Below are 14,948 nucleotides of genomic sequence, written 5' to 3'. Positions count from 1 at the left end.
TTTTCCAAAACAGATTTTGGGTGTCCTAGAGAAAGGAGGGGCTAAGTTATTTAATTGATGCTCTTGTGAGTAACCTCACCATAGCATGCAACAAACTAACCCAGAAATATGCACATAGCGAGCGAGGCACAATGCTGCATCAGCAAGGATCAGTGAAGTGTAATTCCTGCGAGACGTAGGAGTTCTGAATGTCAGGTGGACTTGACAAAAGCAAACGTTTTTTGTGGGAAGTGACATTAACTTGCAAAGATAGCGCTCCAAACCAGAGCTGAGGTGGAGGTGACAACAATTTAATGTATCATGGAGGGTGGATTGATTTTGAGTGGGTGAGAAAGGAAAGCTGAAAAACAAAGATGTTGAAATGATATAAACTATTTGATTATGTGGAAGATAAACCCTGATGGACTGGTTGGTCAAGTGATGTGATTCTGTGTCATGCTTCTATGAATAGCTACTGTTTCGAATTGCAAACGCCCTGCTCTCTAGCAGTGTTACCAGATACCTACTGACTGTACACCTTTTGTGATATGACACATGGGGTGGAATCTTCCCATCCCGCTCACCACCGGGATCATACTGGGCAGGACCCGAACCATGCAAACGTCTGTTGACCTCGGGCCGTGGGTGGGGGGAGTTGGAAAATCCTACTCAGTGTCCAAGCAGAAAAGGAGATAAAAATTATTCTTGCCCTTTTAAGAGAAGTTTTCTAATTAGTTCAGCTAATGATTCTAGGACAGGAATAGGCCATTCAGCCCATTGAACCTGCTTCACAATTTAATACGACCTTGGCTGATCAGACATTTCAATGCCCATTACACCCACAATCCCCAAAACCCTCCCAATACAATTGAAGCAAGACCGCACTCGCTATTCCTGGACATAAAATTGTCGTATTTGAATAATATGAATGGATGTAGAGAACCAGTTCTCAAACAATTATTATGATTTGCTTGGGTACTTATAGCTCAGTGGTAGGCAATCGAGACAGTTTGTTGACAGTTGCCCACGCGTGGGGTTGCCACATTCCACTGATTTCTGTCCATGTAGTTTTTCCCCCCACCAATCTGACTGAAGTGATTCTCGCACAAAGCAAGAGAAAGTGATTAAAAGCAAATTACTGCGGATGCTGGAATCTGAAACCAAAAGAGAAAATGCTGGAAAATCACAGCAGGTCTGGCAGCATCTGTAAGGAGAGAAGAGCTGATGTTTCGAGTCCAGATGACCCTTTGTCAAAGCTAGGCTTGAAAATGAAGCTAGGTGTGTGCTGATTGCACACAACGCTGTAACTGTGAGAGCTCTGCCTCTAAAGTGTAAATATTTCTTTTGTTTTTACCATTTTGAAGTTGATGAGAGTTCTATTAATACATAAAATGATTAAACATTTTCTATAACTCTTAATGAAATATTAGACATGTATTTAATCTTATTTATGGGTCATGGTTAATGAACAAGCCTGATTTCAATCTTGCGGTCCACTGAGATGAAGAAGGGCCACTCATGCGACACACTCAGTAGCCTATATTGTCCATTACTGATATAGATACTAGCCATTTTGCTTTCCTGTACACCACGCACACACTGTAACAATTGGGTGCTGAACATAAAGCTGGGCCTAAATCTCAGATTATAAGGAGAATAACTCAGTAATTGGAACACTTAACAGGCCTAGGAAGCATCAGGTTTGTGAGTTAGCTGTCAACTAATTACAATGTTTAGTGTGGCTGATTGAGATTCATTGATTGCATGTTTTTGTAGATTGTAAAACCTAATCATATTGCGGTTTAAAAACAAGAATGACTCCTTTGAGGATAAGGGTATTGGAACCAAATTCTTGCACGTAAATAATGATCTGGCAGCTTGTATATTGAAGAAAAAATAAACTGTTGTAAATTGTATTTGTGTGAAGTAAGGATGTCTATGGGAATTATTTTAAATTCCATTTTCTCATTCGGCACGTCACGATTTTCCATCCATAAGCAAGCGCCCATTTTTTGGACAGTAGATGCTAGTAATGGTTCTGCGATATTTCATAGAATCCCTATAGTGCAGAAGGAGGCCATTTGGCCCATCGAGTCTGCACCAACAACAATCCCACCTAAGGCCCATCCCCGTAACCCCACATATTTACCCCGCTAATCCCTCTAACCTATGCATCCTGGAACACTAAGGGGCAATTTAGCATGGCCAATGCACCTAACCCACACATCTTTGGACTGTGGGAGGAAACCAGAGCACCTGGAGGAAACCCATGCCGACACAGGGAGAATGTGCAGACGCTGCACAGACAGTGATCCAAGCTGGGAATCGAACCCAGGTCCCTGGAGCTTTGAGTCAGCAGTGCTAACCACTGTGCTACCGTGCCGCCGCCTCTGGAGTTATCTGTTGTTTGTTTGTCCCATTGCCACTCCCTTTTGTCCTGCACTATGATCTCTTTCATCATTTCATCACCCTCGCTTACAACCCTATTGAACTTTCCTGGCTTTGTACTTGCTTATAAACTTGTAAGTCTCTTCCAGTTCTGATGAAAGATCATTGAACTGAGACAAAACTATTTTTCTCTCTCTCATATTTGTGCTATCTGACTTATTGAGTGTTTGCAGCAATTTCAGTTTTTATTCCACTTCAGCTTTTGTTCCACTTGGTTGTATTTTCCAATATAACAGACTTTCTATCTGAATTCATTTTAAGTTCTGTTTATTATGAGTAAAATTTAAAATGTTTATAGTCATTAAAGAAATGTAACAACAGAAATCTATCCACTAGGAAGCTTTTGCCCAGTCTGAAGACTAAGAGACCCCAGGACTTGGTGTTGGTGATTGGAACGGGTGTGAGTGCTGCTGTAGCACCGCAGGTCCCTGCACTCAAATCCTGGAAAGGACTAATCCAAGCTTTGCTAGATGCTGCTAATGACTTTGATCTCCTCGAGGAGGAGGAGAACAAAAGATTCCAAAAATCCCTGCATGAAGATAAGAATCTTGTGCATGTTGCACATGACTTGATACAGAAACTTTCACCAGTAAGTAATTTTTAGTCGCCTGTAATTAACAGTTTTGGTAAAGATTGATCCAGCTCAGTGTGAGAGCTTTCATAGACAACTGTGATTTGGCTTTTATAGTTTTTGACTGGGCCAATTATATCAATATTCCTGTGCAGCCGATCCAAGTGGAAAGTATGTATTGCAGTGTGGTTTTAGCTTGGGAATGAAGTACTGAAACACCCTATATTTGATTCAATTGAACACATTTGTAAATCAGCCATTCAGAACCAGTGCCATTGAGTGTTTGAATTGCTGTTAATATGTCTGCAGACCCACGTATCATATGTTGCTCTGCCCAAGTGCTAATGGTGATGATGCAGCAACCATAATTGGCAGTGGCACTAATCACGTTGTCCCATTGTCAACACTGATATCACTCTGTTTCAGTTTACAGTCCACTGCTGTACTGTTATTGGTTGTACACTGTTATCTTTCCATTTATTAAATAACTTACTGTGTACAAATTTAGATGCAGTTTGAAGAGATGGTTCACAGCCCTGTGAATTATCTTATTGCTTTTAAGCAGTGCTGCTGACAGTCTTATTTGTGGTTCATGTTTCCTTTACCCTATAGCCCTTGGTGAACTCGTTACCCTGTGTCTTTAGGTCCTATTCCTCTACTCACTAGCGGTGGCACTGGACAAATTTGAAGATATACTACCTTATGCAATCCTGCTTTTTAAATATCCTTCCTTGTTCTCTAAAATTTGCCCGCAAGACCTCATCCTTCTTCCTACCTATATTGTTGATACCAATCTGTTCCATGACGTCGGGCTGTTCGCCCTCACCGCTCAAATGTTCTTCACTCTCTCACTCCCCCACAGCCACTGCACCGCCCCCCCCCCCCCCCCCCCCCCCCAAAAGTTCTACAGCTGTTTAGTAACATCTGTGGTCCATGGAGAATGACACTGAGGAAGTAATTATGAGGAACAAAGAAATGGAACGAAGAGGAGTTAAATAGACATTTTGCATTGGTCTTTGCTGTAGAGGTACAGTCACCATCACCACAAACTAATGGATCTAATGGTTTGCACCCCATGATCTTAAAGGAGGTAGCTACAGAGATTGTGGATGCATTGGTTGTCATTTTCCAAAAAGATCTTTGGTTCTGGAACTATGCCAAAGCATTAAAGGGAAGGCGGAAGATGCAGGGTACTACAGACCAGTTAGTCTAACTTCAGTTATTGGAAAACTATTAGAATTGATAATTAAGGAGAGAATAGCAGTGCATTTGGAAAGTCATAATCTGATCAAACAGAGTCAGCATGGTTTCATGAAGGGGAAATCATGCCTGACAAATTTATTTGAGTTCTTTGAGGAGGTATCAGCCAATGTTCTTTATTTGGATTTTCAAAAGGCATTTGATAAGGTGCCACAGAAAAAGCTGCTACATGGTGTTGCAGGTAATCTGGCATGAATAGAGGATTGGCTAACAGGAAGCAATGAGTAGCGATAAGGGGCCCTTTCTCCGGTTGGAGGGCAGTGACCAGTGGAGTGCTGCAGGGATCAGTCCTGGGACCGCAGCTCTTCACAATTATATATTAATCATTTGGAGGAAGGAACAGAGTGCATTGTGACCAGATTTGTGGAAGATACAAAGATGGGAGGGAAGGCAGATTGTGAGGAGGATATAAATTGTTTGCAGAAAGATATTGACAGGTTAAGTGATTGGTTAAAAAAATTGGCAAATGGAATTCAATGTGGGAAAATGTGAGATTGTTCACTTTTGGAAGAAAGAATGAGAAGGTGGATTATTATTTAAATAGAAAGAAACTGCAGAAAGCTGTAGCACAAAGTGACTTGGGGATCCTTGTTCATGATAGGCAGAGAGCTAGCATACAGGTGCAGACAGTAATGGGGAAGGCAAATGAAATGCTGGCTTTTATTTCAAGGAGGCAGGAGTATAAAAGTAAAGAGGTGTTGCTGCAACTGCACAAGGTACTAGTGAGGCCATATTTAGAATACAGTTTTGATCCCCTTATTTATGGAAAGCATTAGAAACAGTACAGAGGAGGTTTACTGTGATCCCAGGTATGGTGGGACTGCTACATGAGGAAAGATTAACCAGGTTGGCTTTGTATTCCTTGGAGTTCAGAAGAATGAGAGGTGATCTGATTGAAACATATATAAGATTCTTAGGGGGTTAGACGGTAAATGCTGGGATGATGTTTCCGCTCATGGGAGACTGTAGGACCAGAGGGCACAGTCGCAGAATAAGGGGGAGCTGATTTAAGATGGAAGAGTTTCTTCTCTGAGTGGTGATTCCTTGGAATTCTTTAACCCCAGGAAGCTGCTGAGGCCTTGAACATTCTCAAGGCTGAGTTTGATAGGTTTTATCAGTGGAGGAGTTATGGGGAGAAAGCAGAAAAGTGGACTTAGTGAGTGTTAGATCAGCCATGATCTTATCAAATAGCAGAGCAGGCTTGAGGGGTTGAATCGCCGACTTTGTTTCTACTTTGTTCTTATGGTCTTGACCCTGACAACAGGAAGTAACATACCACCTTGGGGTCATGTATGTCACCACAGAAACACCTGTCTGTTCACCTAACTATTGGATTCCCTATCCCTCGATTTTCTGACATTCCTCCTTCCCCCATGTGTAGCTGAACCTTCTAGTTCATGGAAGTATGCAGTGATGCTTGTTGCTGCTCAAGTTCTGAACTACAGATCTCGACTTCCTCCAGCTGATGACATGTACTGTATATGTGATTGTGCAGGAAACGGGAGGCATTCCATATGGCACAGAATGTGCATTTCAGCTAGACTGATATGCTCTGCCACCCTTCGGTTTATTATATGACTAGTTAAACTTACCAGCAATGAGGTTTGCCCCAATTGGGATAAAAAAACACTCACCCACCACTTGCCAACCACCTTGCACTCTCTTATACCCAGGCCTTCTGCTTTTGTTAAAGGGCAAAAAAATTATTCGAATTACACCACCTCAGAGCACCATGCAGTACAAAACATCAGAAAATACTGGATTTAGAAAATAACAATTTTCATCACAGATAGTAGTTGTAAAAAGCTGTATTTGAGTTAATTGGAAAAGAGGGATTGATTTTGATCATAGTTAAAAATTAATGAGTGCTGCAATATTGTTAAGTTTACCATTAAATGTACAGTTTTAAAGTATTATCGATCGATCTCTCTCTCCTTTAACATGTTCCCATTTCTTTCTACCTCCTCCTCACACTAAACATAAATATTTTCCTCTAAATGGGAAATTAGTTTCTCTTTGAGACAATATTTTTTTGACTCCGAGGGATATTTGGAGCCTTGTTGTAACCTATATGCTTGACTTATGTTCTGATGTATGACTGCATTTACTGAATTTGCTCAATCTCCACAGCGCACTAGCAACGTTCGATCAACCTTCTTTAAGGACTGTTTATATGAGGTTTTTGATGACCTTGAATCCAAGATGGATGATGTTGGGAAGCACCTTTTGCAATCAGTCTTGAAGCTGATGGAGAATGGAACTCTAGTTTTAACCACCAACTTTGACAATCTTGTTGAAATCTATGGAGCTCACCAAGGGACACAATTAGAGTCCTTAGACCTCACGGATGAGAAAAAGGTAAAATGGATGGAATGCTGCGTTGCTTACAAAATGGTGACAATTTGCATCAACTCACAATTGCCTGGGCCATGGATATTCAAGGAAGAACCAGTTGGGCCATATACACATACCAAAGCCAGTGATTGCACAGAACTGCAATTCTGCCTTATAGCTGCATTATAAGTGAGAATCCTCTCCATACCTTCTTTAAAAAAATAGGTCTCTGTATGGAAATAACCAGGACCTGCATATATGGAAGGCGGAGCTCTTTGGGCCCCAGCAGAAATAGTGTTCACAATTGTAATCTCCACTCTTGAGGAAGGACGTGAAGGCTCGGAACGGGTAAAGATAGATTTACTAGAATGGTTTTCAGGCAGGGGGATTTCAGTTACACAGATAGCCTGGGGAAGCTGGGATTGCTCTCCTTGGAGCAAGGACAGTTGGAGTCAGCTTTGGAAGAGTTAGGAAATTATCAGCATTGTTGTGGGAAAAATGCCACTTGTGAGTCAGACTTGAAGGTTTCAACAATACAGTTTTATTTAACAAAGCTTCGTGGAGAAAAGGCACTAACAAGCAGCAAAACCTTCTCTCAATGAGACAATAGGAGCGGTCCATCTTTATACCCTTTACACAATAGATGGACCGGACATCTAGCCATTATCACATCGTTGTAATCAAGTAGGTGATCGATCGTTAAACACATCAACACATCGTTATAGACAAATACAGACCGATACAGACATAAGCATGTTAACATCGCATTGTTCTATGAATGGATACATTTCCTACGTCAGTGACTATCAATGACTTTAGTTTCGGTCTATTCATACAGTAGTTGACAGTAATTGGTTTTCCTGCAGTTATGTATTCCCGATGCCACCTGTAGTTAATCTCATTATCTATCCCTATTGTCCTAATCTTTAAGCCCTGGCTGGCTTCCTGTAAGATTTGATTCCTGCATGTTTAACTTTGGGTAGCTGTCTGTCCTTTATGTTTTAATCTCAGGTGGCTGTTTGTACTGAAAGTCAGTGTCTGTTTAATGTCTCTTTCCCAGGTGACTGTTTGTGTGCCAGGCCATCATCTTATGTGTACCCATCTGTATATGCTTCCTCCTTCAGTCCCCGCTTTTGGTCGGATTATGAATTTCACTAATCCTTAGACCAATAATACAATTTTTATATGTATAATTCTTTGTTGTTGTTCTTTCCTTCTTCGTTTCTTCTGATGTCTTCTGGGATCTTCATCGGGGTTTCTTCTTCGATGTATACACTGGCTCCTGGCACAATTCTAGTCACCATCACCTTGCGACAGACTTTTAGGCATCCAACAATGAGACAACAGACAATTACAATTGAAATGAGCATGACCAATCCATGTAATAAGTAAGATTCCCAGGACCCCCCCCCCCCCCCCCCCCACTAGCCATTCCAGCCAGTTACTTCCTTTCTTGGGTCCCTGTCTGAAGCTATCAAGTTGTTCTCTGATACTATTGATGACCTGTGTAATGTTATAGGACTCGTCTGTGACATGGGTTATGCATTTGTTGCCTATAATTGTACGCACTCCCCCTTGTTGTGCTAACTGACTGTCCACTGCGTATCGTGTCTGTTGTGCATATAATCTCAGTTCAGCCATTTCTTGGTTAACAGCCTCCAGTGCTTTTGAAGTGCTGTTTCCCAGGACTGTTAGTACCCACCCCCCCCCTCCCAGTGAGGATCCCATTGTGCCCGGGGTTTCCCAGTCAGCGCAGAATTCTTTGCTGATAGCCCGAGTTACTATTCTCCTCCGAATATGCCCCTTCTGAGGGCATGGAACAGTGAGTGGTCCGATTGTTCCTACTGCAAAACAGTTTGGGAGGTTCAGTGTTTTTGTCATGTAGGTACCATTGAAGAGGAACACATGTCCCTTCTTAGCCCAGTAACATTTAGTGTCTTGATTATGAGTTTGTTCATATTGCCAATTGTTCGGTTTACTTGACTCCCCATTTGATCCCACCACCTGGTAAGTATCAAATGGGTATGTCCATTTGTCTGAGCTTACGTGAGTTCCATTGCATTGTCCACAAATAAGCTGTCTTCCCGCGGTTATATTCAGACATTTCTGTTCATCACAAGTGCAAGTAAACTGTCCCTTATTAACCCGACAATGTTGACGGACACACTGCGTCTGTACGCAGGAATCATTCTTGGGGACCAAGGCATAGGCACACCCCCATCCCTGCCCCGTAAAACAAAGCGGATAGCTTGCAGTTCTGAACAAGCTTTTCCTCCGCCCTGTTGGAACCCCCTGTACACAGGATCTGTGGGGTTTATAAGTCCCACACATCTCCCCTGTATACCTCTTTTTTATATTTGCTAATTTGTCCCTTACAGGGTGTATCTGATGTATCTACAGTATATAAGTCATGAGGGGTCCACCCAGGGATGGCTACAAATAGGGCTTCAACTGATTGTGCTAACGGGTAACATACAGTTTGATTCCCGTGTAAATGTATGTGAGCTTTGTAAAACAAGTTATCCTCTAATCCAATTAAATTTACAGTCGCGACAACGCAAAGTAGTACAGTTACATATGCGATTACATACATATTCACAACGATCAAATATCAAACCTAACACTATAATTCATATAATTTTTACAAGTTATATTATCTATCAACCCGCGCGCACCAGTCGTTCTTGCTTGCGGTCTTTGCCTGTGTTGAGGAAAGCATTTTCGTTAGTTCATCAATTTAATTACTTATTTGTCCCCTTGTATAGTTTTAGCTGTGTCCAATGCTTCCTGACCCCTTTCCCTCTTATGTCTATACAGGCACAGGTGTCTCCACTAAATATAACTTCATATGCCATTCCATTTTGGTGCAAACCCTGGTTTGTCAGGTATTGTTTTTACAAGGACGCGACTTCCCGCTGTTGGGACGTCAGGGAGCATTTCAAGCTCTCTCTCTGCGTCTTTTATTTCCTGATTGTCCTTTACCAATTTGTGTATCCCTTTTAGTTGGGTGCTTAGTTCCAGAACATATCTCCTGATTTTATCTTTTAGTGGACCTACATCGGTCCCACCTGTTATGATGCTTTCGGGTAATTGCATCGCCTGTCCTGTCATTAGCTCGTAAGGGGTTAATCCGGTGGTCCGGTTTGTGGTAGCCCTTAATCTCATTAGTATAGTGGGCAATACCTCTGTCCACATTTTCCCTGATGTTTGTATGGCTTTAGCTAATGCATTTTTTAATGTCCTATTCATGCGTTCCACCATTCCAGAATTCTGTGGGTGGTAAGGGATGTGAAATTTTTGTTTTATCCCCATTAATTGGCATACTGTTTTCACCACCTTTCCGGTGAAGTGCGTCCCTTGGTCCGAATCGATTTGTAGGGATACACCCCGATTACCACTTCTGCCAATATCCTAGCCACCGTGGGAGCAGTACAATTTGTAGTAGGGAATGCTTCTACCCACCTGGTGAACTGGTCTATAATAACCAGACAATAAGTTTTGCCATGGGATTGTGGCAGTGGCCCTGTGAAATTTATTTGCAGATGTTCCCAGGGTCCCTTTGGTTTCGGCTGGTGTCCCATTTTAATTTTTATGGGTCGACCAGGGTTGTGTTGCGCGCACGTCATGCATCGGTGACAGTGTCGGGCTATATCTCTTCCCATTCCTTTCCACCACCATTCCTTTCCTATACTAGTTATCATGGCCTCTCTACCCACATGTGAGAGTCCATGGTGTAGTTCCAATAGGGTGTTTTGTATGCACTCTGGTGCTATTACCTTCTCTTCCCATCTCCAAATGTTATCAGTCCCTTTGGCTGCTCCCTGTGCTTTCCATTTCTCCTTTTCCTCCTTTGAGGTATCCTCATGTAAGTCCCGAATATCTATTTTGTCTCCTGTCCTGTTGCTGCTATTGGCAGCTCGCCAATTGTTTCCTGTCCTAAGGCTAACTGTGACGCCCTGTCTGCGGCTTGGTTCCCTTTGAAATTTAACCAGTCCGGGTTATCTCTTCCTGGATCTTTCTGGTGCGCTTTAATTTTGATTACTGCGGTTTCTCTAGGTTTCTCGCTAGCTCTCAACAATGCCTCAATTCTTTGCTGGTGCTTAATAGGGGACCCTCCTGTGGTTATGAACCCTCTTCTTCCCCATGCTGACATGTAGTCATGTATGATTCCGAATGCATAGCGACTGTCTGTATAGATGTTTACCGTTTTACCTTTAGATAACTCTAGTGCCTGTGTGAGTGCCACTAGTTCTGCCACTTGCGCATAGACCTCCGTCAATCCTTCTTGACCTTACTGTCTCTAATTTGTCATTCACTACTACCCACCCTGTTCGGGGTGATCCTTCCACATATTTGCGTGACCCATCCACAAAAAGGGGCTCCTCAGCTGTTATTAAGGGTATATCCTTTATCTTACCCTCTTCCTCGTCCCTATCTACATCTTCACAATTGTGTCACTCTCCTTCGTCTAAAATCCCTTCTGCTGGGTTATTCCCTGTATCCCTTATTATTATCACGGACTTGCTTGGAGGTAGGAGGACAGCTTCCCACTCAGCCCTTCTCATGTTTGAGACTGACCTTAGTTTTCCCTCATTCAACATTTCCACCAAGGTGTGTTTGGTGTGAAGGATTATATTCCCTGCCATGATTACTGGCTCGCTAACCTTTACAGCCCAGGCGGCGCAATCCAAGGCGGCTATGCACCTTGGCAGTCCGGTGACTACCGGCCCTTCTGCTGTGGAATAATATCCTATGGGTCTCTTTCTGTCGTCATGGTCTTGTGTTACCATGGCGGAATAGAACCCTCCCTCATTACTACAGTGGATGTGGAAGTCCTTATTAGAATCGGGTAATCCTAGTCCAGGGGCTGATATCAGTTCTGTTTTTAGTTTAGTGTAAGCCTCTTCCTGCTCGGGTCCCCATTCTATGGGATCTAAAGCTGGTTTTCCCCCTTTGACTAGTCTTTGTATGGGTTCTGCTAATTTTGCGAACCCTGGGATGAAACTCTGGCTATAGTTGAATAGTCCTCGCACCTTTCTGACCCCTCTTACAGTGACGGGTTGTGGCATTTGTTGTATTGCCTTCTTTCGGTCCGTTGGCATTTCTTTAAGTCCTTGGGATATAAGGTGTCCTAGGTATAGGACCTGTGTTTTCCCGATCTGCGCCTTTTTGGGGCTGACCTTTAACCCTGCGGCTTTTAATTCATTCAGTACTAAATATAAGGCTTCTTGATGTCCTGACTTGGACGCTGAAGCTATCAGGATATCGTCTACATATTGTAGGATCTTACTACCCTCTGGCAGTTCTACTCTGTTCAGGATGTCACTCTTTGCTCGATGGAATATAGCGGGGCTGTTGTGGAATCACTGTGGTAAACGAGTCCAAATGTACTGTTTGTCTCCCACTGTAAAGGCGAATTTGTCTTGGGATTCAGGATCCAATGGTAAGGACCAGAATCCATTGGCTATGTCCAATACTGTGAATATTTTATGCTCCTGTGACAGTCCATTCAGGATTGTCCAAGGGCTTGCTACAATGGGGTGCAATTTGGACGTGACTTTATTGAGTCCGGTGTAATCTATCGTGAGCCTATAGCTTCCGTCAGGCTTGCTCACTGGCCATGTTGGGGAGTTAGTGGTGCTTGTGGTTTCTCTCAGAATCCCCCTTTCCACTAATCCTTTAACTATCTCCACTACAGCTTTCTCTGCCTCCTGGTTTGATTGGGTATTGTCGGTGTGGCTTATGCTCCGGTCCCGGTACCTTTATTGGGTCCGTTTTAGTCAAACTTCGTTTTAGCCCATACTCCGGGGATGGAGGCACAGATGGCTCCGAACCCTCCTGTTTCTAATTCCTAATTTCTGGAAATGACTGTGGCCACCCTAATAGTTTCGACTTGTAAGTTTCCCTATTCTCGTTTTCCGACAGTCCTGTCTTGGCCAGATTAATTCTCCCTTTCCACAGTCTTTCAGAATCTCATATTCTTTCATCAGATCATTTCCTGTTATTGTACCCTCGTTATTTTTGCACACATAAAACCTCATTGGTATATACAGATTATTTATGTCTACTAACGTGGTCTCGCTCAGGTAGGCGGGTGTTTTGTTCCCTCCTATCCCGGTCAGGTAAATCATTTTATTTGTAGTGGGTAAGGGTAGGTCAGTGACAGATATGGATGCTCCTGTGTCCACTAGCATCTCACATTGCCTGCCCTCTACTAGTGCTGACACGTAAATCCTTCCCTCCTTCTTATCCTTGTGGATGGGGGCTGCAGACCGTCAATCTTGCTGACCTTGGAGGTCCTGTGGTTCCTCCGGTTCTGCTGTGGTCATGGAACGAGTCGGGGGTTTCCCATGCTTATTCCAACACACTGCTTCTGTGTGTCCATATTTATTACAGTGGCTGCAATGTTTCCCACTGTTCCCAAATCTGTTCCCTTTCCATGGAGTCCCGCAATCCCTCGTAAAGTGTCCTTGCCGGCCACAATTGTGGCAAGTCAGTTTAGACTTTGTTCCATTCCCATTACTGTAGGCTGCTACTCTTTCTAGCCTTGTTCTTGCCTGGGATTTCTCTTCTCCCGGTACTCTGCTAGCCCACTCTACCAATTCATCGTAATCTTGGGATATAATCACTCCCATTTTTAGGATGGCCTGGTGAGCGCGAGTCCATCCTTAAAAGCCTGGATGAACGCTTGATCCCCTCGACCTGGGTTCCCTTGTCCTGAGCACTCTTGATATACCTGGAACAACCGTTTCCCGTATTCAGAAGCTCCTTCCCCTTTCAACTGTTGTGGTAATTCTGCTCCAGTTAGTGGGAGCATTCCCTAATACCCTCTGAATCTCTGCTTTAAACTGGGTGAAGGGTGCCTGTTGGGCATCTATCTCCGATGTCAGGGCGACTGCATGTGTCCACCGTCCCCCATTATAATCCTGTGCTGGAGGAGCGGCGGGTCCACCTGCTACCTGCCTCCACTTATCCGCTGGACAGGCTGCCCTGACCAGCTGGTGTATGTTGGAAGAAGGTGTAACTGGTGTTATCAGCAAGTTTGCAGATGACACGAAGATGGCTGGACTTGCGGATAGCGATGAACATTGTCGGACAATACAGCAGGATATAGATAGGCTGGAAAATTGGGCGGAGAAATGGCAGATGGAATTTAATCCAGATAAATGCGAAGTGATGCATTTTGGAAGAACTAATGTAGGGGGGAGTTATACAATAAATGGCAGAGCCATCAAGAGTATAGAAACACAGAGGGACCGAGGTGTGCAAGTCCACAAATCCTTGAAGGTGGCAGCACAGGTGGAGAAGGTGGTGAAGAAGGCATATGGTATGCTTGCCTTTATAGGACGGGGTATAGAGTATAAAAGCTGGAGTCTGATGTTGTGGCTGTATAGAACGCTGGTTAGGCCACATTTGGAGTACTGCGTCCAGTTCTGGTCGCTGCACTACCAGAAGGACGTGGAGGCTTTAGAGAGAGTGCAGAGAAGGTTTGCCAGGATGTTGCCTGGTTTGGAGGGTCTTGGCTACGAGGAGAGATTGGGTAAGCTGGGCTTGTTCTCCCTGGAAAGACGTAGAATGAGGGGAGACTTAATAGAGGTGTACAAAATTATGAAGGGTATAGATAGGGTGAACAGTGGGAAGCTTTTTCCCAGATTGGAGGTGACGTTCACGAGGGGTCGCTCAAGGTGAGAGGGGCGAGGTATAACTCAGATATCAGAGGGATGTTTTTTACACAGAGTGGTGGGGGCCTGGAATGCACTGCCAAGTAGGGTGGTGGAGGAAGACACGCTGGCATTGTTTAAGACTTACCTGGATAGTCACATGAGCAGTCTGGGAATGGAGGGATACAAACGAATGGTCTAGTTGGACCAATGAGCGGCACAGGCTTGGAGGGACGAAGGGCCTGTTTCCTGTGCTGCACTGTTCTTTGTTCTTTGTGTCTCAGGTGTAATTGGTGTCCTACCCAGATCGTGTCCAATTCTTCCCAGAATTTAGTGTTTGCGCTTCTAGGTTGTAGTTTACCCAGGGAAGCCATTATCTGTTGTCTCTCACCTGGGGTGAAGGGTTGATAAGTTGCCTTTGGTCACGCATTTGTTCCCCCTCGGGTTACTGGTGCTAAGTTGTGTTCTAGCGCTTCCCACTCCTCTGGGGGAGCGGTTGGTTCCTGCTGTGTGGATTTGTAAGGAGGTAGAGGAACAGTTTCCCCTCTCCGTTGCTTTTCTTCTAAAACCTGGTTTTGCTTTTCCAGTTCCCTCTCTCTGGATTCTAGTTCTCTAATCCTTTCTTTATCTTCTCTCCACTTCTTAGTAGAGGCGATTACTTGCTCAATTAGACCAACTAACTGATGTGTTAACAT

The 14,948-nt window shown here is 43.7% G+C and overlaps 1 protein-coding gene across 7 annotated transcripts in view; it reads left to right on the top strand.

Moving 5' to 3' along the window:
- The window catches only part of fam118b (family with sequence similarity 118 member B), a 49,869-nt gene that overhangs the window by 20,873 nt on the left and 14,048 nt on the right, over window positions 1–14,948 (top strand). For 6 of the 7 annotated variants that reach the window (XM_078198827.1, XM_078198826.1, XM_078198824.1 and 3 more), the window contains 2 exons: window positions 2,764–3,016; window positions 6,389–6,616. In XM_078198827.1, coding sequence (XP_078054953.1) covers window positions 2,764–3,016; window positions 6,389–6,616 — 481 coding nt within the window. The remainder of the gene's footprint in view (window positions 1–2,763; window positions 3,017–6,388; window positions 6,617–14,948) is intronic. The other variant, XM_078198831.1, reaches the window with a different exon arrangement.

The sequence above is a fragment of the Mustelus asterias genome, chromosome 27, assembly GCF_964213995.1.
Source record: "Mustelus asterias chromosome 27, sMusAst1.hap1.1, whole genome shotgun sequence".
In the NCBI taxonomy this organism is placed as follows: domain Eukaryota; kingdom Metazoa; phylum Chordata; class Chondrichthyes; order Carcharhiniformes; family Triakidae; genus Mustelus; species Mustelus asterias.
Note: the sequence above shows the minus strand (reverse complement) of the source record. Positions and strands in the feature narration are given on the sequence as shown.